General features: G+C 38.3%; 1 protein-coding gene across 4 annotated transcripts in view; it reads right to left on the bottom strand.

The window, feature by feature from the left end:
• Positions 1–26,985, bottom strand: part of FBN2 (fibrillin 2) — a 179,823-nt gene extending 152,838 nt beyond the window's left edge. For 3 of the 4 annotated variants that reach the window (XM_026056959.1, XM_026056961.1, XM_026056960.1), the window contains exons 1-5: positions 26,759–26,985; positions 25,626–25,708; positions 21,195–21,293; positions 20,745–20,840; positions 18,044–18,139 (exon numbers count right to left, since the gene is read on the bottom strand). In XM_026056959.1, coding sequence (XP_025912744.1) covers positions 18,044–18,139; positions 20,745–20,840; positions 21,195–21,293; positions 25,626–25,708; positions 26,759–26,985 — 601 coding nt within the window. Of the gene's footprint in view, positions 1–18,043; positions 18,140–20,744; positions 20,841–21,194; positions 21,294–25,625; positions 25,709–26,758 lie in introns of those variants that run through there. The other variant, XM_026056962.1, reaches the window with a different exon arrangement.
• Between the last annotated feature and the right edge of the window lie 618 nt (positions 26,986–27,603).

Below are 27,603 nucleotides of genomic sequence, written 5' to 3'. Positions count from 1 at the left end.
CGATGACTACAATGCTATCCACCTCGTGAAGGGCACTCCAGGGAGAGGAAAGCTGTGCAGAGGGACAGGCAATGAAGTCATGGCAAAGAGGAAGGACACAGGCACGATGCATTTCATCCTCACCAGAAGTAAGTGGGAAAGATACTCCAAAGTTAATACTTCCTCAGACTACATCAACAGCCCCTGCATTTTGTAAAATATCATCTTTAAGAGAAAATTTGCCAGGCAGAATACAATTTATTAGCAGAATACGCATAGTGAGAAATATGAGAGAGTGCAGAACACACAGGAGAAAGTAGAGAAAGAAAATCATTTCCGAGTATCTGACATCTGGCAGATCTAAGGCAATCTGCAGGTTCTGGATGCAAAACTCTCTGTCTAGCCCCCAACTATAGAAATTCACATAGTTTTATGTCCTCCACACTGATCCTGCAGGCTCAACATTTAGACATTTTTATTAAACCCTTTTTTTATTACTCAAAACAAATACGAGGTTTATAATGAATGACTATGCCCTTTAAGGGAAAAGTAAACAAACTGAAAAGGATCTTCCCAATTCTTAATTCTCAAGCTCGAATTTCCATGGTTATTTCCTTCTTTAAAAAGCCGTTCAGGCATTATTAAACTGTATTCATAGTTTTCATCTTTTACCTGTTGCTCAAATGTTGAACCCCAGTGCAATATTTCAAAAGAAAACAGAAAGCAATATTCAAAGTCCTCTTTCAACCTTCTTGATTTGGTATCCATGCATACATAGAATATGCACACATATACCCTAAGTAAAACAACAATTCTACAATTGGGTTGTATGATCATCTTCTTCATGGACTCTAAAAGAATAATTTAGACCACCCTGTGTGATGGCAGTGACACAGAATATGTCTGTCCATCTGTCCCTCTCTCAGTAAAAGCATATATGAATATACATTTTTATATATAAATACATATAAAATGTGTTTTTCATATATATGTGTGTAAACATATATAGTTACACACACACAACTGTCAACTATATGGCAGATTAGCATATCTATAATATTCTTGCTTGAAGACTCTTGTATAAGATTTGGGGAATAATTACACAGAAACTACAGTCCTGAAAACACCCAGAAAGATCACATAATTAATGCTGCCAACACACCTTGCAAGTCTGAACAGTTTGACAATAAAATTCTAAGTCTACTGACAATGTGTCACTTTTCCTTTTGGCTCTACGTCTAAATTTCCCATCTGTTCCAGAGTCTGGCGGGATAATTTTTTCAAGCTGAGACAGACAATCGAACTTTGCACATTACCAGTAACTTGCTACCAATATTAGACAGAACACAATGAGAATTCCAAAGCCTATCCAAAGGATGAACTTAGCTACTGCTATAGTATTTGAAACTGTAATTGCCTGCGCACTAATAATAAAGGCCTGCGTTTGCTTTCTTTGATTCATTTTTTCCTCTATGACCTCTTCTACTACGAAGCAATTTCAGCTTAACAATTAATCTATGTAACATGGTTCAAAATTTCCTGCCATTGTTTTAAACATTAACAATAACTATGACTACAAAGCATAACTTAAGCCCTCACTTAAAGCTAAAAAATTCAAGGGACAAACATACACCATTCACACCTCTTTAGTCTGTATGAGATTTCCATCACTTCATGTTTCCAGCTTTTAAAGTAGAATTAGCACTGTTGATGGGGATGAGCTGGTTCATTGGTTTGATCAAAACAGTATTTTTAAAGAATTATTTCTTAATTAGTAATTAAGTATTTAATTAGTAAGTTAGAATTAGTAAAGAATTAGTAGAATAAGTCATTAGACAAAGGTGACACAGTTGAAGAAAAATGGAAAAGCAGTTGGGATTTGGGTCCCTTTATCCCATCTAAAAAGGCTCAGGCCTTCTATGTCTTGTCTAATTACATAAACCAGTCTAGTAAGAGGCATCTTTCTCTCCAGCTCTTCCTTCAGAAAGCAGCTCCATACGTATGCTTAAATCAGTGTCTACATGTCAGTATATTTTCGAATGATGTTAGAAAACAACACAGAAGAAAAATCTCTCATATGTTCAGAGGCTTTTCCTTTCCTCCTCAAGATGCTTAATTAACCCTACTGAAATTATCAGAAATCTGCCCATTAGATTTCAATATAGCTGGACTGGGTCCAAGTTTCTGCGTCAGGTTTCTTCCATTTCTTTTACAGGCAGTCACTACATCTTTCCTCTCCTAATCCATTCTATGCATTTTCTTGTATTTGTTTTTTCTTATTAACGTGTAAAGCATGAGGAGAGATAAAGAGCAAAACATGGTACAGCTGTATTTTTAAAGCACCCATGAAATCTTAAAAAGGTAAGAAAGTATTAAAAAATTATTGCTTATTATGGTGTTAAATATTTTACAAACAGGCATGTATCTTTTAAGTATCTGTGCTTACGGTTCTGTTCGTTATAATTTTGAACCTTATATATTTAATTTAGATAAAAAGTCAACTAACTTAAGCAGAGGACTGGCAATAGAGAGAATAGGGAATTCTGAAACACAACAGAGCAATAGAATGACATCTTTGGAGCACATTTTCTGACACTAATAAATGAGAAATGTATTGAAACTTAATTCCATCAGAAGAAAACTACCCTATCAATTTAAAAGCTGCCAGTTCAGAAAATGAAACAAAAGAAAGTTCTTTGGTTAGCAAAGTTTTTGCTTACCTGATGAGAAGATCTGTAGTTTAAAGGCTTTTATATTGTTTTACACCTTGTAAGATATTCATCAAATTATAAAAGTTTTTGTCATCTAAGATATGCTAATAGAAGTGAAGTGAAATGATCCTCTAGGCAGAAAGGAACAAAGAACTCCAGCTATTCACAGTGCCATATTCAAACCGTGTTTTGAATATCTCGCCAAGGGGACATAAAAAGATAGCTTTATATTGCTTAAGATGCTGGTTCATCTGTGAGCAAGCTGATGTCTAGCAAAGTTAAAACAGCATTAATCATCTTACCTATACCTGTTTATGATTGTGAAAGGTTGCTCCAGCAACTGTCAGAAATCATAAGTATCACTTGCTCAGGCCGCTTCTTCTACCTCAATCAAAATGCCTTTTCTGTGGGCAAGAGGTAGGGATATATAGGAGCAATTTAAGTCACTTTACAGTAATAAAACAGTAATTACAGCTTGCTGTGAAAATTCTTCCACTGTCAAGAATCCAATGGCGTTAGGGATCGTTATAGCTCTAGCACGGTACAAAGTAGCACAGCACAATCTGAATTTACAATAAGCAAATGGAAGGGTCTGGAAAAGGGGATTAAAARTAGAAACATTCGTTCCTGCTCTGCAAAACCATTAATAAAAGTGAAAATTTTAGGTAAATACATTGAAATTAAATTTAATCTATCAAGAACTTTTCATTATACATCTTAACTCCAAAATGGAGAAGGAACATCTTTTTATGTACATGCCTAAAATGTCACAATTGTATAAAGCAGTCATAATAACCAAAGGATCCTTCACCTAGTGAAAGCAAGATCAGATCCTAGAAGTGTACAATCTGAGACTTAATTTTTTTTTACTGACCTTCAGCTTTTCAGTCAGCCAGGCTTTCAGACAGACTTGTTTCTCAGAAAAGAAAACATTTTATAGTTTCAAATGATATAATTTTTATACTGGAAAAAGGCTCTTCCATTGTTACATTTTATTATTTTCAGATGTTTTCGGTTTACTTGGGAGGCCTTTCTTAAATTTTCCATTTACTGTAGATACTCCAGATTAAACTTGCATTATACAAATACTCAGAAGCAATGAACTTTTTGGGGCACCGGACTGCTAAGTGTGAGGTAGGTACATAATGTATCAGTTAGCACAATGTCTAGAAAGCCACATTACACTATGATCCATCACTTAAAATAGCAGAAATGAGGTTAAAAATTAACAAGGACTCTCTTTGTCTGTTTTTCCTGTATTTCATGCTGCAAGGAATAAAGGCTGAAAAAAATCTAAAAATACTCCCTATATCTAGCATATAAACTAGGTTTCGAACATATGAAGAGGAGACACAGTTCAAAGACTTGAAGCAGAAAAAGAGCAAAATTTTAGCTCAAAGGAAAAGATCGTCTACTGTCAGCCCTAAGAACCAAATGGACAAAACTACAGCCTCAGAGTAACGCAGGGGAAACTGAGGAACGGCACGCTCATCCTAGAACTATTCAGCTGCACAGAAAGTACTGCGAGAAGAGCAGAAACAGCCTTCTGCACCCCAGCCCAACACAAGGGAAAAGAGCAGGGAGGAAATGGCAGAGCAGAAAGGAGAAAGCAGGCTGCAGTGCCGCATTAGCTTGACAGTAGGAAGATGCTTCTTTTTAGGCATGGAAGGTATGGGTTTCTCAGAAGCCAGAGGATTATAGCTACCTTGAAGGGAGAAAGAGAGCAAAGATTCCTACATGAGGAAAAGTCTTAGTTTCATTTGACAGTGTTAAGGTATAAAGAGAAGGTCTGGACACCAGCTGCATGTACATTTTTCCTTGTCGACTTGCACTCTTTAAAAGCACAATGAATCAGACATACTCTGCAAGCCTGTTAGTTATATTAGAGCCTGAATTTCAAGAAGCACCTGGAGCTCCTATTAAAGTCAATAAGAGATGCGGATGTTCATCACCTTTTAAAAATCAGGACGCTTAACCCTACTTGATTCTTACAGGCTAAGAATCCATAAAATGTGAGACAGATGCAAAACAGCTTTTCTAGGCAGACAATGTTAGCTACTCTAATGCTGTACTCATATTAAAATGGCGTTACACACCTGTTTCCCAAGAGGGAAAAACAAGCAGGGAATAGACCATACATTGTTATAGATCACTAAATTCTCTATCCTTCCCCAACCCTGAAGAAGAGTAGTGGACCATATTTATTAAGCCACTGACTGGAGCGAGGCAATTTTTGTCATCAACCATTTCTTTAGGACACATAATGTATACCATACCCTATTTGAAAATCAGCTGAAAGCTAACATAAAATACAAAGCTGCAAACATATTGGAAAAGTCTGTATCGTGTATTAAGCTGTACAGTAAAAATACAATCATAAGGGAATGTTTACTTAAATGTAAAGATGATGAAATAGCCATAGTGCCGATTTGCCCAGTAACCTACAACACAAATAGTCAACAGCTTCTTTTTCGGAAAATAAATTCCATACCTCAGTGGTGAAACTGCTGAATAAGCCCACTGCCTCTTACAGCCTGCTCCTATAGAACATGTGGCTGTGGTGCCAACAGTAAAATTGCTCTGATCCTCAGTGAAGCTTGCCCTTACCTTGCAGGTGTTCAGTAGCAGTATCTGCAAGTTACAGTGACATCTAACCTTTTGCATCATCATTTTCTTTAGAAGTTTGATCTTACTTTTAGGCTCAAAAGGTAAGTCTCATTCTTCACGCCATAGCATATTAACTGAAAAAAAAAAAAAAAAACCACAAAGGAGAAAAAACTAAAAAGAACGCAAGAATATCACAGTACCAGTAAGCTGCATGCTGAAGGTAGTACATGTCCTTAATGGTGCACACACAACAGCTAAAGATTCAGAGCAGAGCAGGCTGGCCTGTGCCACTATGTTTCTAGTAATATTTCCTTTATAAGGATTATTATTATCTATTCTTTTTTTTCCACTTTCAGTTTAGACCAACAAGAATTGATTTCACTAACCTCCCTTCTGCTTTCTCTGAAATTTATCTAAAAGCATCGTTGCACTGCTTTTAATGCCTCAGTGAGTTTAGCAGCATGTCGAGATTTCCAGTCAATACTTTCACTACAGCTTTTGCAAACACACCGGTAATGTTATAGCAGACTTGAAGTGCCCCACCACTGTGAAATGACATGGTGCTGACACTTGATTAAGAACTGACCTGACACACTAATGTCTTCATTCTCCACAGGACTTGACAAGACACCTTCTGTCAATTCCTGTCCGGCACAGGTTTTACCCTTTTTCCAAACTCCTTCTGTTCTCTTCAGTTTCATTCTTGACCGTGTTTGGCTTCCTCTGTTTTCAACAGCTCATTGCTTCACAATGAATATTTCAACTCCCACTTTATTACTACCATTGACCTTTCCTTTGTTGTTCTTTTGGGTTTTTCATCCTTTGAACATTTTGCATATCATTGGCTACTGGGTGGCTAATTTAAGAATGAAAACTCCTCTCTATGAAGAGTGAAAAGTTCAGCAAAAGGCTTTTGCTAATCAATTTTTTTAAAGAGATATTTGTCCAAAAATACCATTTTTTCTTCTAGTTTTAATAGACAATGAAAAGTCATAACTACACAAGAAATATATTTAATATTGACCAATATATTTAATATTGTTCCAAAAGAACAGTAAAAAGGCTTACGATACTTCTGGGTAGTTGTTCATCAATACCTAAAACAACAGACAAATGAATTGACATCATACTACAGAGGTCATAGAACAATCAACTATTTCACTATGAACAATGTTATAATAAATGTTCACCAGATCATTTACAAGAATCATTTAGACCTCTTTCTGTGAAAATGTCCTGGGCATGGCAAAGTCCAGGCAGAATGCTACAGGGACTCTGGCAGTTAGAGGAAAAAGAACAGGCCCAACATCACCTTGCATAACCTCGAAAAGGTACAATCATTAGGAGAGCACCATTACTTCACTATTATCAGAATAGCAGTAGTTTTCACTGTTGAAACTTCCTGGTTTTATGCAAGAATTCAGATGCTCGATTATATCTGAACTATCATGTGGTTACAACTGAAATAACAAAGCTTAACTCCCCCTCCCCCCTTTAGCGGCTCATTAGGCATACAAATGTATGTCGAATCACACACACAACACTGCAGGATTTGTAGTTAGGAGACAATCTCAAACTGTGAATACAGAGCAAATTCAGGACAGCAATGCTCAACATTGCTGGAGTCGTACGAAACTGTTGTATAAAACTTTAGATTAGATACATCCGATAGTGATGACATTATAATTTGTTTTCAATTTGCTATGCTGCACCAATAATTCGATTACATTTTTAATTTTGCTAATTTGAATGTAAATGAATTAATTTGCTTTTCAGGTTGTTGTTGTAAATGAAGTTTATATCCATTCCTTTCCTTTCTTAAACAAAAAGTCCCCTATAAACATATGTATTGTCTAGGGAACTTTTTAGGAGCTATTTGGTTTGTTTTCACGATTTGTATATTCTGAGGCTACAATCCAAGGCACTGGATCTTTGGACTGAGAGCCTCTGTCCAGTGCTTTTTGCAGATGCTTCCAGCATACAGGTCAATGACTAATTAAGGACGGGAAAATAAATTACTTTTTGATTTACTCAATCAAGACTTGAAACTTCTAGTAGCACAGAGATAAGAAAATATTGAAAATCATGTTCTGGCAGTTCCATGCTGTATTTTAAGGACAGATAAAAGCTTTCCATCTAAAAATAAAAACATCCCTTAAAAATGTGATATTAACAATAAAAGCATGTTCATACAGAAGAGCTGGAGGAGGTGCCACTTCCCCCCAGATATTATTTATTTCTATATAAACACTCCACTTCTGCAGTTTACAAACAAGAAGATTAATACAGCCTGACAAAGCCAATGAAGTCAGAAGGTTACAGGAAGACATAGGCCCCCCCACCAGAGTCAGATCACATTGAGTTCACAGAAATTCATGTATTTTCATACGCAAAAGATATGCAGGAAAATACAGAATTCCTGTAGCTTCCTTTTTAACCCACCCATACACCCATTCGTATTAAAAAAAAAAAAAAATCAGAGTCAAGAAGTCAGTCCTAAGTCTGCTTTTTTCAACAGCTAGGTCTTTACCTGATGCAGGAATAGAATACCCCTTGTAAAAGAAAATCACACCCTACAAACCTACTGGAGTCCTTTCACGAATCAGCAAGCCTACAGAGGAGGGAGCTGACACAGCCTGCCTGGATTCCAAATGGATCTCAACCAACAGCTCTTCAAGAAAACACAGCCACATGCAACAAGAGGGAAGTTCCTCACACGGGTAAGTAACAGGAAACAGGAATGAGGAGGACATGGTTGATTTTCACACTGGAAGGAATGGAATGGAATTCCACAGGGATCTGTGCTGCAACCCATGCTGTTAACATCTTCCTTAATGGCTTAGAAAATGGGGCAAGGGACAAACTAAGCTGATGGCAATCACAGGAGAAAAATGAATGACAAAATATTAAAAACAATTAAAATACCACTTGCTCCAAATATCCTGAAACACAAAACTAACCGACTCTGGGAAAGCATTCTAGGGGAACATCACTGACTACTTCTCCTGTTAAATACCTGCTGGGGGCTGCTGTCAGTAGCAGGATCCGAGGCTAGACTGCCCTTTGGTCTGATTCTATCTGACAGGTCTTATGCATGCTAGGTCTTCCTCTCCAGACATCTTCAAGAGCTCCTCCTCGCTCATCTTATGTTCTTACATAACATAAACCTGCATACAGTGTAAAATGTGCTTCAGATTATTTTTCAACTGGAATTCTCTAAAGGTAGAGTTTTTCTTGTTTTCTTCCCAAATCAAACACAACAACTACTGACAGGCAATATAAATGTCAAACACAATTTCAACATAACCGACAGGGTAGTCTATTTTAAAGTGCATCTGCCGAAGTCCCACTGATGCATCAAACAAAAAATACTTTGTACTCTCCTAGACTTGTTCCTCTTATGGGTAGTGGATCAAAATATTGTACCTTTTCACCATAAGTACAGGGTATAATAACTCTGCTAGTTCTTTCACTCATTTATTTCATAATTTGAAGCAGTATGGCTACAGCACTTCTTCCCCTTTAGATCCTGGACTTAAAGTGACAAAATTTTCCCAGTGTCAAGGTTGCAGAAGAGCTCAGTGTTACTCTCTGGTGAGATTTCTCCTGTTAGCTGGAAGAGGTTATTCGAATCTGTTTTCATCTTCCTTTTGTAGACCCAGATTAAAGTCATACGATTTCTAGTCTTATTTCTAACAAAGTTCAATAATCCTACATCTATAACACTTAAATAGTTAGCTGTCATATGTCTGAACTACCTGAAAACTATTAAAGATATCAAGTGCTTCAAAACCAACTATGTTAAAAAAACACCCACAACAAACAAACAAAGATCTGCTCTATCCAAGGATTTTTGTCCTTTTTGCTTGTAGATAGATACACAGTTTCAGGTATTCCTTCCCCTGCCCCATTTCAGCTTTAGAGGAACTTGTAACTGCTCATGATAGTTTCTTAGGGATTTCTGAATGAGGAGGTGGGCAGTGGTTACTATAAATTTTGGTCAGAAGTCATTCAGAGCTAAGGAGACCCATAGCAATCTGCTTTCTTAAATATTTGAATTCTCTGCAAAACACAGGCAGGAACTTCTTCCTGGCTCACACTATATCCTTTTAAAAGGTTCAGTTCCCTACTGTTATCTTCCCTTGAAGGTTCATAATCAATTTAAGCATTCTTCTTTTCATTCCTAGCAACTTTAGCTCTTATTTAAAGGATTGTGCTTACATTACATCTGTGAGAATGGTGAGTTCAGCCTCTCTGAGTCTGCTACCATTTTTGGTCCACAACAGTATAACCAGCTTTGATCTTCTGCATTCAGAGACAACACACATTAAACTCACTGTAAGACTTATAATGCAGCTTAAAAGTATATGCTAAATATTATTAGCATTATGATCCAAAGTGTCTTTGCTGTACCCATTGCTCCAGATACTTATCTAACAGATTGCTGACTATCAAAAGCATCACTGTATTAGTGATAAAATAACCAGACGAAAAGGGGGTAAGAGGGGGAAGGAATACCAACCATCACAGTATGAAGTCACCAAAGAAAGGAAAAGAAGAAAGCAGGAGAAAGATACTGGGCTTACATTACTTTCTTAATCATTATGTTCAGCACTGCCCACTTCTTTTTTTAAAGCTGCAAAACATTTAATCTTCTGCGTAGCCAAGAAAGAGAAATTTCCAGCCACTTGCTAACAAGAAATAAAGATATACTCTGTAGACATCTTGTGGGGTTTTTACTGCTTTAGGTAGTTATTTGTCAATTTGTGAAATGGGAGAGAAGGAAATAAAATTGGAGATAAAAATGGATGGCTAAAACAGGTAATCTGGCACCAGAAACTTTTCATGTAAGCATGAAAAAAGGACTTCAGGACTGAACTTGCAGAATGAAAACAAGTTTTCTTTAACACGGACTGCACTTAATTACACGTGTTCTAAACCTCTGAGGTTACCGCTAGTCCCAAACAAATAATTAAAGTAACTAGTGGGTTCTTATAACACAGCTAGTCTGACCTATTTCCTTGATTCAGATACCTGCCTTTCTGCTCTTCCAGGCATGGGAAGAACTTCAAAAGACATATATAATTGTCACGTTTCTGTCAGGAAATATTTTGTCTCTTATTTCTGCAAACATTTGTAATGTATTCTCTCTTACTCTCTCCAAAGGAAATTAGAGGGTTTTGTTGTTGGGGTTTTTTTAATTTTTCTTTTAAACTAAAGCTTTTTTATAACATGACTGCTGTGGCATTTTGCTTACAATCAACCTTCCATTCTGTGTGAAAAAGCTGACGAAAATGTTTTTTAAAAGAAAATTTAGAAAATGAGGTAGGAAAACATGGTTAAAATCAGAAATTTTAGGAAAACTCGTGTTTTTGTTGAGCTTTAAACCACCTTTAACTTATGTTTATAGTTAAGCTGACTAGATTTCAAGTTGACAGTGTAACTCTGTGTTTATCTTAGCAGTAACGAACGCCTCCTATGATCTGCACAGACTTCTGTAGTCATGCTATGCCAGTGAACTATTTTCTTTAATCAACAGACCCCAAGTGACAGCTTTACAGATTTGCAGAAACTCAACATCATGTGTTCCACTTCCCAATGGTTAAAAGCAGGCTGAAAATGAATAAAAATGGTGTTCAGCAGGTAAATATTCCACTTATTGTGCACTGAAATACACTGCACTTCCAAACAAACAAACAAAACACCAGGACATCAAAAGTTACTATGGACCTGTGGCAAGAAGAAAAGAACAACGCTGGTTGATATTTGGCTTGGATGGATAACTTGATAGCAGTGTTCAGTAAAAATTTTTAAAAACTTTCCTATTGACTTACTTTTCTTCCTGCCTTCTCATAAAATGTCACGTGTTTTCAGTTACCCTCACTCTTGAAGTACGCAAATCTCCACAGTCTTACACTACCTAAATAAAGCGAGAAGGATGACCCCTAGTTAAACCATCAGACTGAGACTCAGGAAATTTAGTTCATTGCTAAGTCTGCAGAAGCTTTCCTGCTCAGCCTTCAGCAAGTAACAACCTTGCTGTGCCTCAGCCTTTTTGGGGGCAGGGAAGAGAGAGTAATAATACTTCCTTTGTCTCGTTAGCTCTTCGGAGCAGGGACCCACACACACATACACCCCCCCCACACACACACTCATCCAATCCCACATAATGAACCTCTGTTTCAGTGTTCTATTTCTTTGCCCTTTTCTCTTTTACCTCATCTACTCTATAATTTAACAGTTTTCATGAATATGCTTTTTGCTTCCTCCTTCTCTTTCTCTTCACTACTGATTAACTTCTCTGCCCTCTTATAGTCTTGAAGAAAACCTTTTTTTCTTTTCTGCTCTGTTGAACTTAGACATAGGATCACTGATATTTTGCCTGTAAGGGGAGGGTCAGATGAAGGCAACTGATCATGAATGCAAGGTGATGCCGCGTATATATTTTCCTATGCCACATAATGAACCGCTATTTCTGTTACACGCTCTGCCCCTCACCTTGTCATGTCAGGAGTCTCTCCCCATTCGCTATCCTCTGCAACACCCTGTTTCTCCAGCCACAGGGCCCCTGCACTTACTCTGTCTGGGTGTCTCCTAGGAACATTTAAATTGCACAGGCCAAGTTCCTGTAGGCATTGCAGAGCAGGCATAAGAAATACTGCCTTGTACAGAGAAGGGTTACTACCTCTTAGTTGACTGCACCTGCAGGGACTCTTACCTATCAACCCAGTAAGAAGCCGTATAGAGGCAGTTACCCTGATCACAGATTTCCTTCATCTGTTATGAGGCAGAGGCGCTTAGCTCCTTTGATAGACAGAAATGCCAAAATTCTGACAGCCCAGAGAAAACGTCCAGACTCTTTTACTGGGAATACCAACACAAATGTTGGCACAAGATAGATTAACAGCTGTTTTCCTGAGAAGAGGCTAAAAGCTCCCCCCTTTCAAAAGTTCGTGCCTTTTATTCAACTATGGTATTTCTGTTTTTTCCTCTTTTCTCACCTGCCCGAATTTGTACCCTTGTGTTCCTCTAATGTCTTTTCCCTTCTTCTAAAGGATGTTCTTCCCAAGCTCTGCATGCATTTTGACCCAGACCAAACCCTTTGCTTCCCACCATATAATAAGCCAGCTGACCAAACGCTCTTGCACAGAGCAAGCAGTGCTGTTCTTTCTCCTTCCTGCATAGGATGAAGGCAAATTTAAAATAGTGATAGGATTCTCCTTCCCCCCTGCTTCTTCCTCCCTTTAACCCATGATAAAGAGTGAAGCAAACACCTTTGCTTTCCCCCACAAACTCTGTTCCTCCTACATAGCTCTACAGATCATCAGTTAAAAAAGAAAAACTACAGGCCGTGTGCAGAAATACAAACATCATTTGTTCATACAGACAGTCTTGAGAAAGTCAAAGGAGCTGGCCATGTTAGAAAAGACTACCTTTACACACAAGTAGAGGGATGCGGGCTCTTTACAATCAGTCTTTTTCATTTTTTTCAATTATTTTTCAGTGGGTAAGAGGGAAAAATTTAAATTTTTCATTCTTTTAAACAAAACAGACAAAATCAAATGCTTGAATCTTGTGTATTTGCAAATCAAAGATGAGAAGCTGACCATAAGACCAGGTTTTGATAGGAAATAGAAGAGGTCATTTTATATATATATATATATATATATATATATATATATATATATATCAGAAAAAGTAAGGCAGGCACTCCAAAACAGGTTCTGCTTTCTTGTTAAAGCAGCAGCAAGTCTCAAGTTAAATACTGTAATCATGCCAGTCATTAGTTACTGCTCAGCCTCCTGTCTCCAGCCCGGAAATTAGTCTGCTAGGAGCCCAGATAGCTGAACAAGCAGTCACGTTTTATCATACAACTGAGTCTGGGAGGCCAATCTGAAGGAAAGCTACATATGTTCTATATTAGGGAGAAAATACCTTATTTAAAAGAACTTAATTTACAGAACAATAAAAAGTATGCATTTAAAATACAGCAATGTAAAAAAACAAAACAAAATCTGTTATAACTGTAATGTGGCTTGCAAGGGAAGTTCATGTAACCTTTAACTATAAAATTTTAGTTAAAAAGTTATGAACCATTGCTAAACGCACTTTAAAATTAAACTAGAGAGGCCCTTTTTACTGTCAAGTATTATGAGGCACCTATTGCTATCAATGAAGAAATCAATGCCTTTTGCATCTTGTTGTAAAACAAACTTACTAGGCTAAAAGTGTAAATTACAAACTCTATTGAATAGAAAAGGCATTTAAGATATCTTTTTCAGATTTTTCATGTACTTCAGCTCATGGAAAGCATATAAAATTAACATTTCCAATTATTATAAAAGAAGTGTTTTACAAAGACATGCTATAGGAATCATCTTTCACTGAAAAATAGAACAATGAACTCATAACTTTTTTTTTGAATATTTATGGCTTGCCATTTATATTTGGAAAGGTACAGAAAACATTCAAGTCACCTCCATAAAAAGGCAGTAAGAGAACTGATTATAGAGCAAGGAATAGAAGACTGGCCATAAGGAAAATAAAGTGAAGCCGTATAAATTCTTGAAATCTGATGGGTTAGATTCTGTCTACTGAGCGATTTCCACAATAAAAAAACCTGGGACTTAGGTAGCTGTAAAAAACAGAGAAGCTGCTTATTTATTTTGAAAATATTTTCATTAGTGGAGAAATTAATCCCTGGCTACAAGGTTACCACATTGTAACACCGATGTTTCAATGAGATGCACTTTTTCCATTTAACCTGACAAGCACACTATTAAATATGCATACATTATTCAAAATAAATCATAAAACCTTACCCACAATTGGCTGGCTCATTATTTTAAAAATGCCTAATAAGCTAAAACCACACATGAATAGTTTGCCACTGTACATTACCAATTCATGTCATGATGCTTTATTGCAGAGCAAGCATGAATTATGGTTGTGTAACTGAAGTTGTATAAGGATCACAAAGCCAGAACTTTACCGACCTCATACATCCTTCTTCATTCATTTGATATGGCTTTATTATCCTGACATCAGGATCAAGCTGAGACAGTCTATACAACAGGTAGCATAAAAGACTAGGCAAAACTTTACTTAGTTCTGTCCACTGATGTAAGAACAGCTATATTTCTGTGATGGTAACAGAAGCCAAGCTGGCCTACTACCTCCATTTTTAAGAAGTGAACTTGAGACTTCTAATTAAAATAACTCAATTTCCAAATAATCATATACTGTAACTTAAATCTCATATTACTATCACATTTTATACATCACATTTCTGTAAACTAAAGCTAAGACTTTCAAAGACAACTAAGGAATATGGATGCCAAAATACAGGTGTTCAAATCCATTATGTGGCTTGAATTCTCCAGCCTAAAGCTTCATAATGAATTGCAAGAAAGACTGCAATGCTTCTATCTGTAACACAGCAAAAATGTAGTTGCAGTACCCGTAAGTACCAGAATCTTTTAAAGAAACAATAATATTTCAAGCATAACCATCCTTATTAAAAGCTCTAAACCATCATCACAGCCAGAGTCTGTCTCCATCTGAACTAAGGTTCAAACTGTAAAGCAGCCTAACATTATCCAACCCCTTCAGGATCCTCTAAAATCCATCCTAAATGCACAGACTCAGCGGTATTTTATTTCAGCTAGAAGGCAGACACGCATTTTACCAAGAAGAGAGATTTATTGAAATATCTGTAAATATTACCGGAGTTCTTAACAGACTGATATTTCTTACTTTCCACACCAACTAAAACATATCAGAATTGACCCTTGAGTTCAGCTTACAAGAAGGTACTACAAAGAATAAGCTGGATGATATAACAGCAAAAACTAATCTAACAGTGATGAACAGATGCCTAAATCTGATTTTAAGAATGAAAGCACTAAGCAATTAGAGACAAAAAATCAAATTCATCCTTTACATTTCTCTGTTGCTTGTGACACCTAGTGGGTATTCAAAACAAGCCTGAAATAGCAAATAGGAATTCCTGCTTTTCCAGGGTTTGGTTAATTTACTTATTTCCTTCATCACCCTGGAAATTGTTTCCATTTTCACAGTCAACAAATGTCTAAAATGGCGCAAGATACCTTCACTATTTACATGTTATTTTGAGCACTCTATCTCAGAGCTGAATTTGAAACACAGAAATTAATTGGGATTGACTTCAGAAGCCATTTCTAAACACATGAAGGACAAGAAAGTGTTTGGGAGCAGCCACCATGGGATTACCAAGGGCAAATCATGTCTTGTCAACCTCACTGCTTTCTATCCTGCGGTGACCTGTGCTGTGGACAAGGAGAGAGCAGTGGATGTCAAATACCCTGACTTTAACAAGGCTTTTGACACACAGTCTCACATAGAGAGACTGTGATTGGTGAGATATAGGCTGGATAAGTGAATGATAAGGTGGGTGGAAAATTGGCTGGACTGCTGGGCTCAAAGAGTTGCAAAGTCCAGCCAGTGCAGTCCCTCAGGGATTAAGACCAGTGCCAATAACTGTTTGTCTTCATTAACAGCCTGGATGATGGGACAGAGTGCACTCTCAGCAAGCTTGCTGCAGACACCAAATTGGGGGTAGCAGTCAATACGCTGGAAGGTAGGGCTGCTATTCAGAGGGACGAAGGTAGGTTACAGAAATGAGCTGACAGGACACTCATGAGGTTTAACAAAAGCAAATGCAAAGTCTTGCATCTGGAATGGGATAACCCCATGCAACAATATAGGCTGGGGGCCCACCATCTAGGGAGCAGCTCTGCACAAAAGGATTATGGAGGTCTTCAGAGACAACAAGTTGAACACAAATCAGCAGTGCACCCTTGCAGCAAAGGTGGCCAACTGCATCCTGAACTGAATCAGCAAGAGTGTAGGCAGCAAGTCCAGGGAAATGATCCTACCCCTCTAATTGGCACTTTCAAGACCTGAGTACTGTGTCCAGGTTTGGACTTCTTAGTCAAAAAAAAAAGACATGGACATACTGAAGCAAGTCTAGGGGAGGGCCACCAGGCTGGTCAGGGGACTGGAGCAGCTGACCTACGAGGAGAAGCTGACAGAACTGGTTTTGTCCAGCCTTAAGAAGAGGCAACCGTTTTGCTGTCTACAACTATGGAAATGGAGCCAGATTCTTCTTGGAGGTTCACAACGATAGGAGAAGAGACAACAGACACAAGTTTGAACATGCGAGATTCTGAATAGATATCAAGGAAGAAGTTTTACAATGAGGGTGGTCAAATGCTGGAACAGGTCACCCAGCGAGGCTGAGGAATCTCTATCCATGGAGTGGTTCAAGACTCAACTGAAGACAGCTCTGAGCAACTTGATCTGACTAGACCTGCTTTGAGCAGGGGTTGGACTAGATGGTCTCTGGAGGTCCCTTCCAATCTAAATTATTCTCTGATTCTAAGAAGTCTATTTCTGCTCTGAGTAGATATCTTTTCCACTGCTGATGTGAACTAAGAATGTGATGTTAGATAAGGATCCTACATTTTCTATTAATGTAAATGAGCCCCATTTTTTAAATACTGATAATCTTTTGAATATTTTAACGGTGTAAGATAACAATGTACGCTTGTATTCTGCATTTCACACCCCTGTCACTCAGTTCTTCAGAATCCTTTTTGATGAGAACTCATACTTGCAAATACGCCAAACTGGAGAAAGACAAAGAATACTATTTCTGCTAAAAACTCTTCAGAATCAGCTTTGATTACGGTTGACAGCTTCACGTTAAAGGACATACAATTCTTATTATTGTTTTGAAAAGCAATCCGCAGTATATCCATTCATTAAAAATCCATTCTAATTAGAAAGTAATTTGGGTTACATTTGTTTGTCTGAAGCACACAGAATACATTCTGTAATTGTATCTAAAGTTGAGCGGTTCTATGTTACCATTTTTCTGAAGTCTTCTTGGTTTCAAACTACAAACAGTGTTCCCATTTATTAAAAAGCAACAAGCAAAAACATTTTTTGAGAGTAAAACCAGATTTATTCTAAATCATTACATACAGACTTAGTACCTTAAATATTTGTATGCTAGCCACATATCACTATCAAAAAAAAAATTGTTCAGAATCATTAAAACTGGCTCCGTCAGTATCTCTATGCCCATAATAAAGAAGGCTGATAGATTTCTCAATACGATTTTAAAATCATATACCAATTTAGCCCCCAGTTCTTAAAAGCAGTTTAAGGTAGGCCATGTTTAAGATTTTTTCGTTAATGGGAATGGTTTTAGGAACTGATCTCAGGTATTATGGTAATTGGTTCTTTTTTCCCCCCTTCTCTTACTTCCTCCTCTAAGATACAATTAACCAGAACAAACAACTTCTCAAGATTCTCTTGAGAAAGCAGCATTATGTGAAAAAACAATTCTTCATTTAGTTACAGTTATGCAAATCTAGCACAATTGGTAATTTTGCCCTAACATGTCACATAGATGAGAGCAAAATGTAGCTCATTTTTACACACATTACCTATCATACAAACAGAACATACAGCCTAAATTAGTTCAAGCTCCTATCAACTGTGACATCTCTTTACTTGTCAATCTGAACCACTGCTGCCAGACTCCAAAGGAAGACACCATCTAAAATTTTAAATAATAAATGGCTTGCCAGAAGCTTATTGGCCCAGCTGGAAAACACACCGCACAAAATACCTGCGTGGAACACACACTATTGTACCATATACCTAGTAGTAATTTCCTTTCTTTGTATTTGTCTTACCTCTTTCACACTGAGGACCGGTAAATCCATAAACACATGCACAGCGATTAGGTCCAATACACCGTCCTCCATTCTGGCAGCCATTTTCACAGACAGCTATAGAAAAAAAGGGGGGGGGGAGAAAAAGTTAATGACATTTCAAAGATTCCCACATGTGGTATTCACATATCAATTTTTTTTCCTCAACTGCTCTAACTCTTTCCAGACCTTAAGACTAAACTGATCTCCTTATCCACCACCAATATCCATCAGCAATAGTAATGATTCTTCAGGTCAAATTCCAGTAGCACTTGCACCTGTTTAAAAATATACTTAAGTTAAGCATCTGCCAAGAAGCTTTGGTGAATATGATGAATTAAACAGCTGCTTGCAACAAGGATTAGACGGTTGTACACCACTAGCCACAATCATAAGCACTTGTATCTATCACTGAATTTAGCAAATATAAACTCAAGTATTTCGTGCCTGACCTACACTAATTTGTGTCAAAGCTACACAGTCACAACAGCGGCAAACCATCCAAGAAGGGAGAATGAAAATGACATAAGGTACAGGAATTCTCATACAAACAATAGGCAGGGAGACACATAATTCAGCTCTCAGAATAAATACTGCTGGTCAGAAGAAGGGGTGCTTAGAGCAAAGGAAAAGAATCACCAGTTTAACATATCTTTAAGTACCTTTAAGAACTACCCTTCCTAAAAGATCCCAACCAGAACTAAAACTATTTTTTTCTTGGTATAAATGGACAGTATATACAGATGGAGAAGACACTTGTCTCTTATAGTTCTGTGCATCAACATACACTATTAGTGGTGTGAATTAAGCACTGAGTCTCCTTCTAAACCACTGAAATCTTCTGAATTTATATACTATTAACAGGATTCCTAATTTCCTTGCAAAACAGAGATAATATTGCAGGAATGCAGTTACTCCTTTAAGCAAAATTTCACTTTTTATATCAGAAGGAATTTTCATGGAGTCTCCAGGAAAGACAGAAGAAGACATTTCATCAGCTACTTTGAAAAATACCATTATTAAAAGTTCTTTAATCAATTCTATCTATTTTCGGGCTCCTTGCTTCCAGGATATATAGCTCTGTTCAGAATTAGCACACATTCCACATCAACATGTTTCACCTAAAAGATGGTTCCACTGTCTTTAAGTGGGCCTGAACAACAGCAAAGAGAGTTTTTGATCTAAAAGTTTCTAGGCTGCTTTCCTGCTCAGGTCTCCCCAGATTAAAGATGGGGTTTATAAAGTATTTGAGTACCCAGCGTGAAAGTCAGGAATCCAGAGATGGTAAATCTTTCAAACTGGAAAAAAATGCACACATGCCTCCATATAGGGCAATGGGAAACATAAAAATGTACTGTTATCTGGAAATATGATAAAGCTTTACTTCTTATCAAGAATTATAAAACTGAATTACTTTTTTTTTGAAAAAGCAAGTCTTATGTATGAAAAATGAAGATACTTCTGTGCATGCATTACATTACTGAATTAATGGACAATGACACTTAAATTTTTTAAAGTATTAGCTACAGTAGATTTAAAAACAAAATACATTTTAGTAAAATAAATAAAAATATATTTACATTTTTCAGATGCTCAAATCCATACTGTGTCTAGAAGTCAAATTCTCAGTCTTACTTGAAATTTTAACTATCTTATACACTGAGACCAATCACCACAGTTTGAACAGATTTTCTGGATCACTTTAGAGTCAATGTTTAAAGACTCAAACATCTCTTCATTTATTCACTAGAAACATGCCCTGGCTGAGAGCATTCGGGTTTTGACCTTACACTTTAAAATGAGCAAGAAGGGGCTAGTGACACTTAAAAGTAAATCTGATTGTCACTGGAGTCACATTTTAGGATTACAATTAGTACTTAAAATTTCAGAGAATTTCATCCAGACAGAAGTAAAGCCCAGACAAGACTGCTCTCTCTCCAGTGTCTGTGAAAATGACTCAGACGAAAGGATGTTCTACACAGTCTGTTCAAACTAGGTGTTCTTTGCATAGTTGCATTTATTTGTCTGTATTTCTTTCAGACTATCACCAGCAATTAATTTCTCAGCTAATTAGTAACCAGCTGCCCTCAGAATACACTAGGTCTTTGCGTCTTTCTTCATCTCTGTAGCCTTTAGCCATTTTTGTTGTTCACTAAATTTGCATACCTTGTCAACACAGTCCCGTGACAGGTAGAGCTGTGCAAATAACTGACTTCTTAGCTTGCCTGCTAAACCAAAACAGCATCCAAAAACTTGAACTGAACCGCATTTTTTTTTTCTTCATTCAAATAGAAAACAGAAAAACATGCTACGAGCTATTCATTAGGCTGCTCTTCTGACATGGAAAAGCTATTCCGCAAAGCGAATGAAAAATTACTGAGCTTCTGGGAAAAAAGAGAGTGGGTTGTATACTGCCATTACCCCCAAAGGATTTTTCCAGCCAAAGTTATTTGGTGAATTCAATCCCTGACTTGAATTTTGAAGAATCCAAATGCACTTAATGCATGAACTGACTTTCAGCTAAACACAGTGCCCCAGAAATAGCACTAAATCTTTCTCAGACATTTTATTATGTTTCTGCATTTTGGCTTTTTTACCTTCCTGTCATACCTAAAATAACAAAGCTAACTTGCAGGATTTACACGTATTTATTAACTTTATATGTGACAAGGAAGTTACTTACGCTGTCCGCAGTAAGTTCCAATGTAGCCCTTCTGGCACTGACATTGATCATCTGAGCAAGTACCACCGTTCATGCACCTGATACTGCACTGTTGCACTACGATGGAACCCAGACAGACAGATACATGTGTTAAAGTGTTAATGACATACCAGGAAACAAATAGGGATAAAAACCATACATATATTATTACTATACATATTTATATTTTAACACGCTTATTTCCTTAAACATGTAATTTTTTTGTTTTGTCACACAGAGTGGACATGCGCACATGGATATCAATCTCTAGCAGTGAAACCACTGACATAGTAAAGTATAGATTACATATATGTATGCAATAATGACAAGTTATTTTTGAAGGTTTTTACATAGTAGTTATTTTTAAGTGGAAACATAAGGAAAACTACTTAAAAAGAAATCTCTCATGAAAATAAACATAGTAAGCCTTACTAGATTTTGATCYGCAAGTAGGTGATATCTGTCCACTTGTACAAGTGCACATGTTAGGCCGGGAACAAAATCCATCACCACAGCTATTTCTACAAATCGCTGAGGAAGAACACATTTTAAAAGACAGTGATTAACAATGCCCTTAATTGTAAATTACAGGAAAAAAATACCAAAATATGTTAACAGCTTCTCTTTAAAAAAGAAAAGAATATACAACTCGAAACAAAGAATTCTTGGTTCACTGAGACTTCTAATACATACATGCAGAAGTAGTAAGTTAGGTAAAGGAAACTGAATCTTGGTACCATTGGTATCTGTGCTACATTTAAAGACAAACAGAATATGGCCTATTGGAACGGTGGTTTGACCATGAAAAACAGATAATCAACTCCATTCCTAATTAGAAACGTTAGCTATTAAGCAGGCAATATAAAAGTATTAAAATTACAGATTTTAGACCGCATGACCTGTAGAAAGCATTAGCAAGAATCTGAGTTTTGAATGAATATAAACAGCATGGCTCATAAATCCCAGTTTACGGCATGGCTTTTTTTTTAACTGCTGTTTTAGAAGCATTTTAAGGTCTCTTTTTTGTAAGATTATCCACCCTTTACACAAAGCTGTCTTGTGGTAAGTCAATGTCCAAACACAGGGTTTGCCAGATTTTGTGTAGTTTCCCTAAGTAGGGTTTTCTGTACTCAAATATTTCCACACTATCATTTAGACGCTAATTTTATCAAGTTCTCAGGGAAGCCTCTCCATGCTACATAACGTGTGCACAATGCAGACGCTGTTCTGCTACGCCTCCGAGGCATCCCAGGTGCACCTTCCCTCCCAGCTCACCTGCCAAGGGAGTTCCAGTGCACAAAGCAACTACAGTGTCGGTAGTCACGGAAATAAACCATCCTCTGCTACCAGATGTCGGTAGTCACGGAAGTAAACCATCCTCTGCTACCAGATGTCGGAGTGGGGGGACGGACCCAGAGTAACGATGAGTCTCAATATGAGTATGGTCGTTCTCCCTTTATTAGAGCTTACACAGAGTATATACTCTGCTACCAGATGTCGGAGTGGGGGGACGGACCCAGAGTAACGATGAGTCTCAATATGAGTATGGTCGTTCTCCCTTTATTAGAGCTTACACAGAGTATATATAGACAAGCAATAAGCATGCGCTAGCAATAGCTGTATGATTGGTTTACTTCTGTCCACGCGCCTAAAGCGAATACACGATTGGTGCAAAGTTGCTGTTCACGTGGAGGGGCTTGTCAGCCCCCTCCTTTACTTGTTTACCACTACTTGTCTTCCCCTTCTGTAATGGTCTAGGAATGCTCAAGGACAGTTCACATAGCCGTGGGATCCTCCCTTCATCGTGAAGGCAGGATTGCTCACTTCTAAGAGATCATGCCCTCTCTCGCTTAACCATTCTCCCACACTACAGAACCAGGAAAGGGTTAAGGGCTAAAACCACATTCTGAATGAGATCCAAATGAACACATATAAGTAATCTGGTGGATTAGCAAACACACCGAAAAAGAGCCTGAGAGCATTAAGAGCCAGTACAGCACAGGGTATGCTAAAGTATGCATCTTGCAGGAGACACCTTGAGAAGCAAATGGCAAGCAAGAAGCACAGTTCCTCTGTAAATAACTCTGGAGTTTTGAGAGAATTAAATAATCTCGAGGCATGTCTCTCTCCTCAGGTTCTGGGGGTCACAAGAGGAACAAATTCCTCCTGCAGAAAAGTTGCCAGGAAAATGCTGAGTGCCTAAAATACCTGTCCAGATACATGAAACAAGCAGAGACACCACCACTCCCATAATGCTTGCACCCCACTTCCAATTTAGGAAAACATAAGTAAATGAGATCCACTTCTCATAGGGAAGCAACCATTCTGTTGTTCCATTACAAAAGTTTAAATACGCTCCCTGAAAAATTTACGTGCTCCCTTTTACCCTTTTCTCACCAAACCAGAAGCTCTGTATCAACGCTGAACATGACAAACCTAGACAAGACTTTGTAAACTTGTGTCCTCCCTGAAATTAAATGTTACATTTTCTTTACAAAAGAGCAGCAGACAAACCCGTGTTAGCGGTCCACTGACATCACTCTTCTGGGAATTATCATGGGCATCAAAAAGATGCAATGTGGATCACCTACATTCGTCATTAAATTTCTCTGCAACTACGTCCTAAATATGAAGGCAAGAGAGGTGAAAGTTTGCGTGGCTTCACTATTTAGCTGAAATTAGAGACATACCCCCGGCTGATGTGAAATGCTTTTTCCATTAGCTGACTTAAAAGCGAGAAGCTGGAATCTGATTTAGAGCACTTGACAAACACAGGGAACCAGTGTTGTTTTCTTTAAATCACTATTCAGTCCATCTTAAGACAGCTCAATCTCGTGATTTATGCAAGGTCTACATTAGACACTTTTGTCAGTTTATTATCTGTTGGGGCATAACTCTATCAACTGAAAGTCCTACAACAGATGTATACTTAAAATATGCTTCCTTTAATACAGTTTATTTTGTTGTTTAAGGAAAAAGTAAACCCAGACAGACCTTGTTTTTTTTTAGGTAACTGATTACTTTTAATCATAAATATCTCACAGACCACCAGCAATCATTATCACCTTATCAACTGAAAACACTACAAAGTCAGAACGGCTTCCTACTGACCTACTAGTAGTTCTTAGGCCTCACTCCATGAAATAACACTTTAAAATCACCAGTTACAATCTACACTAACTATAATCAACTCATCTCCACTGAGAAGTTTCCTAGCTTGTCCATCACCCTGTGCAGGAGGCTTTGTCTACTGAAACAGCTCTAGCTAGAGGAACCATCATCTCAACAAAAGTTTCACCCGAGTGTAGAATTTCATGCTCTTAAACCTTCACCAGAAACACAAATTGAAAAGCGTCTAAGCCAATCTCACTGTTGGTCTAGCCAAATTACTCACCCTTCAAACAGTTTAGAGAACCACTATTAAACTCCACTATGTTAAAAGGGAGCTAGATGGTGTCCTTTGGGCACACAAATTAATAGCAAGTCAAAGGTTGTTCTGGATGAGAAGCAACCTGAGCCCAAGGTCTTTAATAGGCATTATGAGACACTATTTAAAGATGCTTAATAGTATTTTCAAAAGCACCTAAATCACTCACCTTCTCTGATTTCAATCAAGTTAGATATCCCGCTGAATTTGAAAATCCCATTACATACTAATGGTCTATTTAGGCAACATAAATCCATTTAAAAACTCAATTTTACATTAAGGTAAGTCCATATGTAAGAGATGATAAATAGTGAATTGAACATTCTGAGGAGTTCCTATTATTCCACAGTAGTTTTGATATTGCCATCTTCCTCACTTCAAATTATATAGCTAAACTTTGCTTAGAAATACTAAGGTCAACCTTAGACGAAAACCAGTGATACCTAGCACAGTTAAAAGGACTATCAGCAAGGCTTATTTTGGCATATAAAAGGAAGAGATATGAAGAGGCCAATAGTCACCTTTAGGTTAAACAAATTTTGGTTTTCCTCCCATTCCTTCCCTGGTTTAGTCCTAGATGTCTGTAATACTCCATCAAACAAACTACAAAGAACTTAATTGCTTATGCAAAGGGCAATACAATCTAGAATCTAAATTCCCAAGTTGAATGCATTTACTAGAAAAGAAATGAGGAAAGGATAAGATAAATGGGTACAGTCTTGCACTAAAATTCAAAGAATATGAAAAGCATGCATCTCATAACAGCTTTTATCTAACAGACAGAAACTCTAACTTAATTTTATATTTCCCTTCTAGGTAGACAAAGTTTCCTAAGCAGGGTATTCAGTAGATTTCCCTTTCTTGCCAAGCCATGTCAACAGCCAGATCTGTCAGCACAGTATTTATTATGACCAGGCAGTAATCACAGTCTACATGCTTTATAGCTATTAAAACACAACTAAAAATGACAGGTAAGAGAATAAGCACCCCAGATGTAGAAAAGTTTTCCATTTGATTGTAGTTGCAAGCCTACCACAGACGTTTCATAAAACTTCGGATCTCGTTTGCTTTATATCAGGACGTTTTAGCTTTTTTTCCTGTTATTGTTGTTGATTATTTGATTTATGGAAGTTTTTTTTTTTTTAATCTCCCACCCCCTTTTTGAGTAAATGGAAACATGCCTCTTATGAATATACCAAACAAAATTCAACAATTTGCCAATCTTTCAATTACAGGAAATGTGGGCCAGTAAATCTATCATTTCTTTTTCTTTTTCTTTTCTTTTTTTTTTTTAACATAAGCCAAAAGACTGAACTGGCCAAATTAATTACAAGATGAATTCTCTTTTCTCTTCTAAATAGAGCAGTAACTCAAAGAAGAATATTTACTTTTATTATTACCCCTAGGGCAGTAAAAACTTAAAGTCAGACACTTACGAACAATACACTGATTTCCTCCAGGGAGTGTTTTCCATCCAGGGCAACAGTACGAATGGAATCTAGAGCCACACACATTTGGCCTGTCACACAGACACACAAATAAATATGTATACAAAAATATAAATCAATGTAAACAGAATCCAAAGTTTTATGTAGACACAAGGGAAGAAATCTACTGGCCACATGAAACAAACAAAAATGGTATTGCAAAGATGCCTAAAAAAACCCTCCTCCCCAAAGAAACAAAATCTTCCTCTGCTATAAGAAGTTCTAAGCCATTTTATTTTATATTAGTTCAAGTGTTTAGTATAAAGAGGGAGGCAGAATAGGCAACAATAGGCCACATTCATCCCTGGTGGAACTAATGAAGATACACAAGGGATGAGTTTGGCTCCCCATTCATATACAGTCTTAAAAGTCTTACTATAAAAACTGGCTTTATACTGCTATGACACAGGACAAGAGGGATAACTGGCTATAAAGATGAATAAACTAATTTAAATCACCCAGAACTCCCCAAACCATTAGGAAAAGAAGTCTTCTGCATAGTTTTTCAGCAGAAAACAATTAAGCACAACACTTAACATACAAAGTAAAGTCTATGTCAAAGTCTCTTCATACTGTAATATCCTTGAATAAGAAACTGATGTGCAGTATTTGTTATTTCCAAATTATGCCCATAGTCTGCTACAGGCAAACAAATGACTGCTTTTATTATAGTCATGCTATCTACAAGACTGTGTTTCATAGCTGCGGACAAAACACATAATTTAACTACTTACGTTTCCTTAGTCATAAACCGGCTGAAAAGATAACATATATACAAGACAAAAATGAAAACCACGGGTACAGCTTTGAGGTGGGGAGCGGTTCTGTGGTTGCAGGAAAGTCGCCGCCAAGAGATTGCATGGCTGGGGAGCGGACTCCGCGGAGGTGCCTAGGAAGGGTGCCTGGGGACCGCCAGCCTGGAAGGGCTGCGCGCAAGCAGCTGCGGGCAGAATTAAAGGGGGTTAAAGCTGCCTATGAAGGGCAAGGGGGGGTGCTAGGGCTTGCGCGGAGAGCGCCGGGGAGGCGGCCGCGGGCGGCGCGGGGGTGCGAGCGCAGCGCGGCGCGGCGCGGCGCCTTCCTACCCCCGGAGCACATCCTGCTGTCCTCGCCGGCGGACGCGGCCGGCGGCGGCGGCGCTGCCTGCCCCTTCCTCCCGGTACTCCGCGGCAGGGTAGATGCCGCCCGCTCCTCCCGCAGGGCGGACCTGCTGCTGCTGCTTTTGTTGCCCGGCTGCTCCCTGCGCCCAGAGCGCTACGCAGCCCAGCCATAGGAAACAGGGCTGCACGCAAAGCCACCGCCGTTTCCCCATCCTGCAGCTGGCCAGAGGGAAAGCGGAGGGCGAGGAGGGGGAGGTGGACGCGGAGAAGGGAAAAGGGCTGCCACTCCTGCACTGCCTTCTGCGAGCAACGCTCAGCGGCCGCGGGCTGGGGGCGGCCGGCCCTCCGCTCCGCTCCCTCCTTGGGAAGACTTCAGCAGATGAAACTCTTTCTTCTCTCTTCCCCAGGCTGCTCTGCCGCGAAAGCCTTCAGCAGGACACGGCGATACCAGCAGCGTGGTCCACGTTGCATCCCCCCCTCCTCTGTCTCCAAAGAGGGGACAAGAAAAAAAAAGAAAAGTTGGTTTGGGATTTTCTCCTCCCTCCGAAAAAGGAAATCCAACAGAACCACGTTGAATTTCCCGATAAAAAATAAAATAAGAATAAAATTATTAATAATTAACGATAACTAAGGCCAAAAAAGAAGTGTGCCGAGATAGACTAAGAGGAGAGCAAAAATCGCTGCCAAGTACAAGGAGGCGGTTTTACAGCTGGCTCGCCGTGCGGGAGAAGCGAGGAGGCGGAGGCGGGCCGGTGCCTCCTGGCCGGTGCCGCGGCAGCCCCGGGAGCCGGGGGGAGGGGGCGAAGGACGCGAGGCGGCCCCGCCGCCTC

Source organism: Apteryx rowi, unplaced genomic scaffold (assembly GCF_003343035.1).
Source record: "Apteryx rowi isolate R43461 unplaced genomic scaffold, aptRow1 scaffold_135, whole genome shotgun sequence".
In the NCBI taxonomy this organism is placed as follows: domain Eukaryota; kingdom Metazoa; phylum Chordata; class Aves; order Apterygiformes; family Apterygidae; genus Apteryx; species Apteryx rowi.
This window is presented reverse-complemented; position numbering and strand designations above follow the sequence as displayed.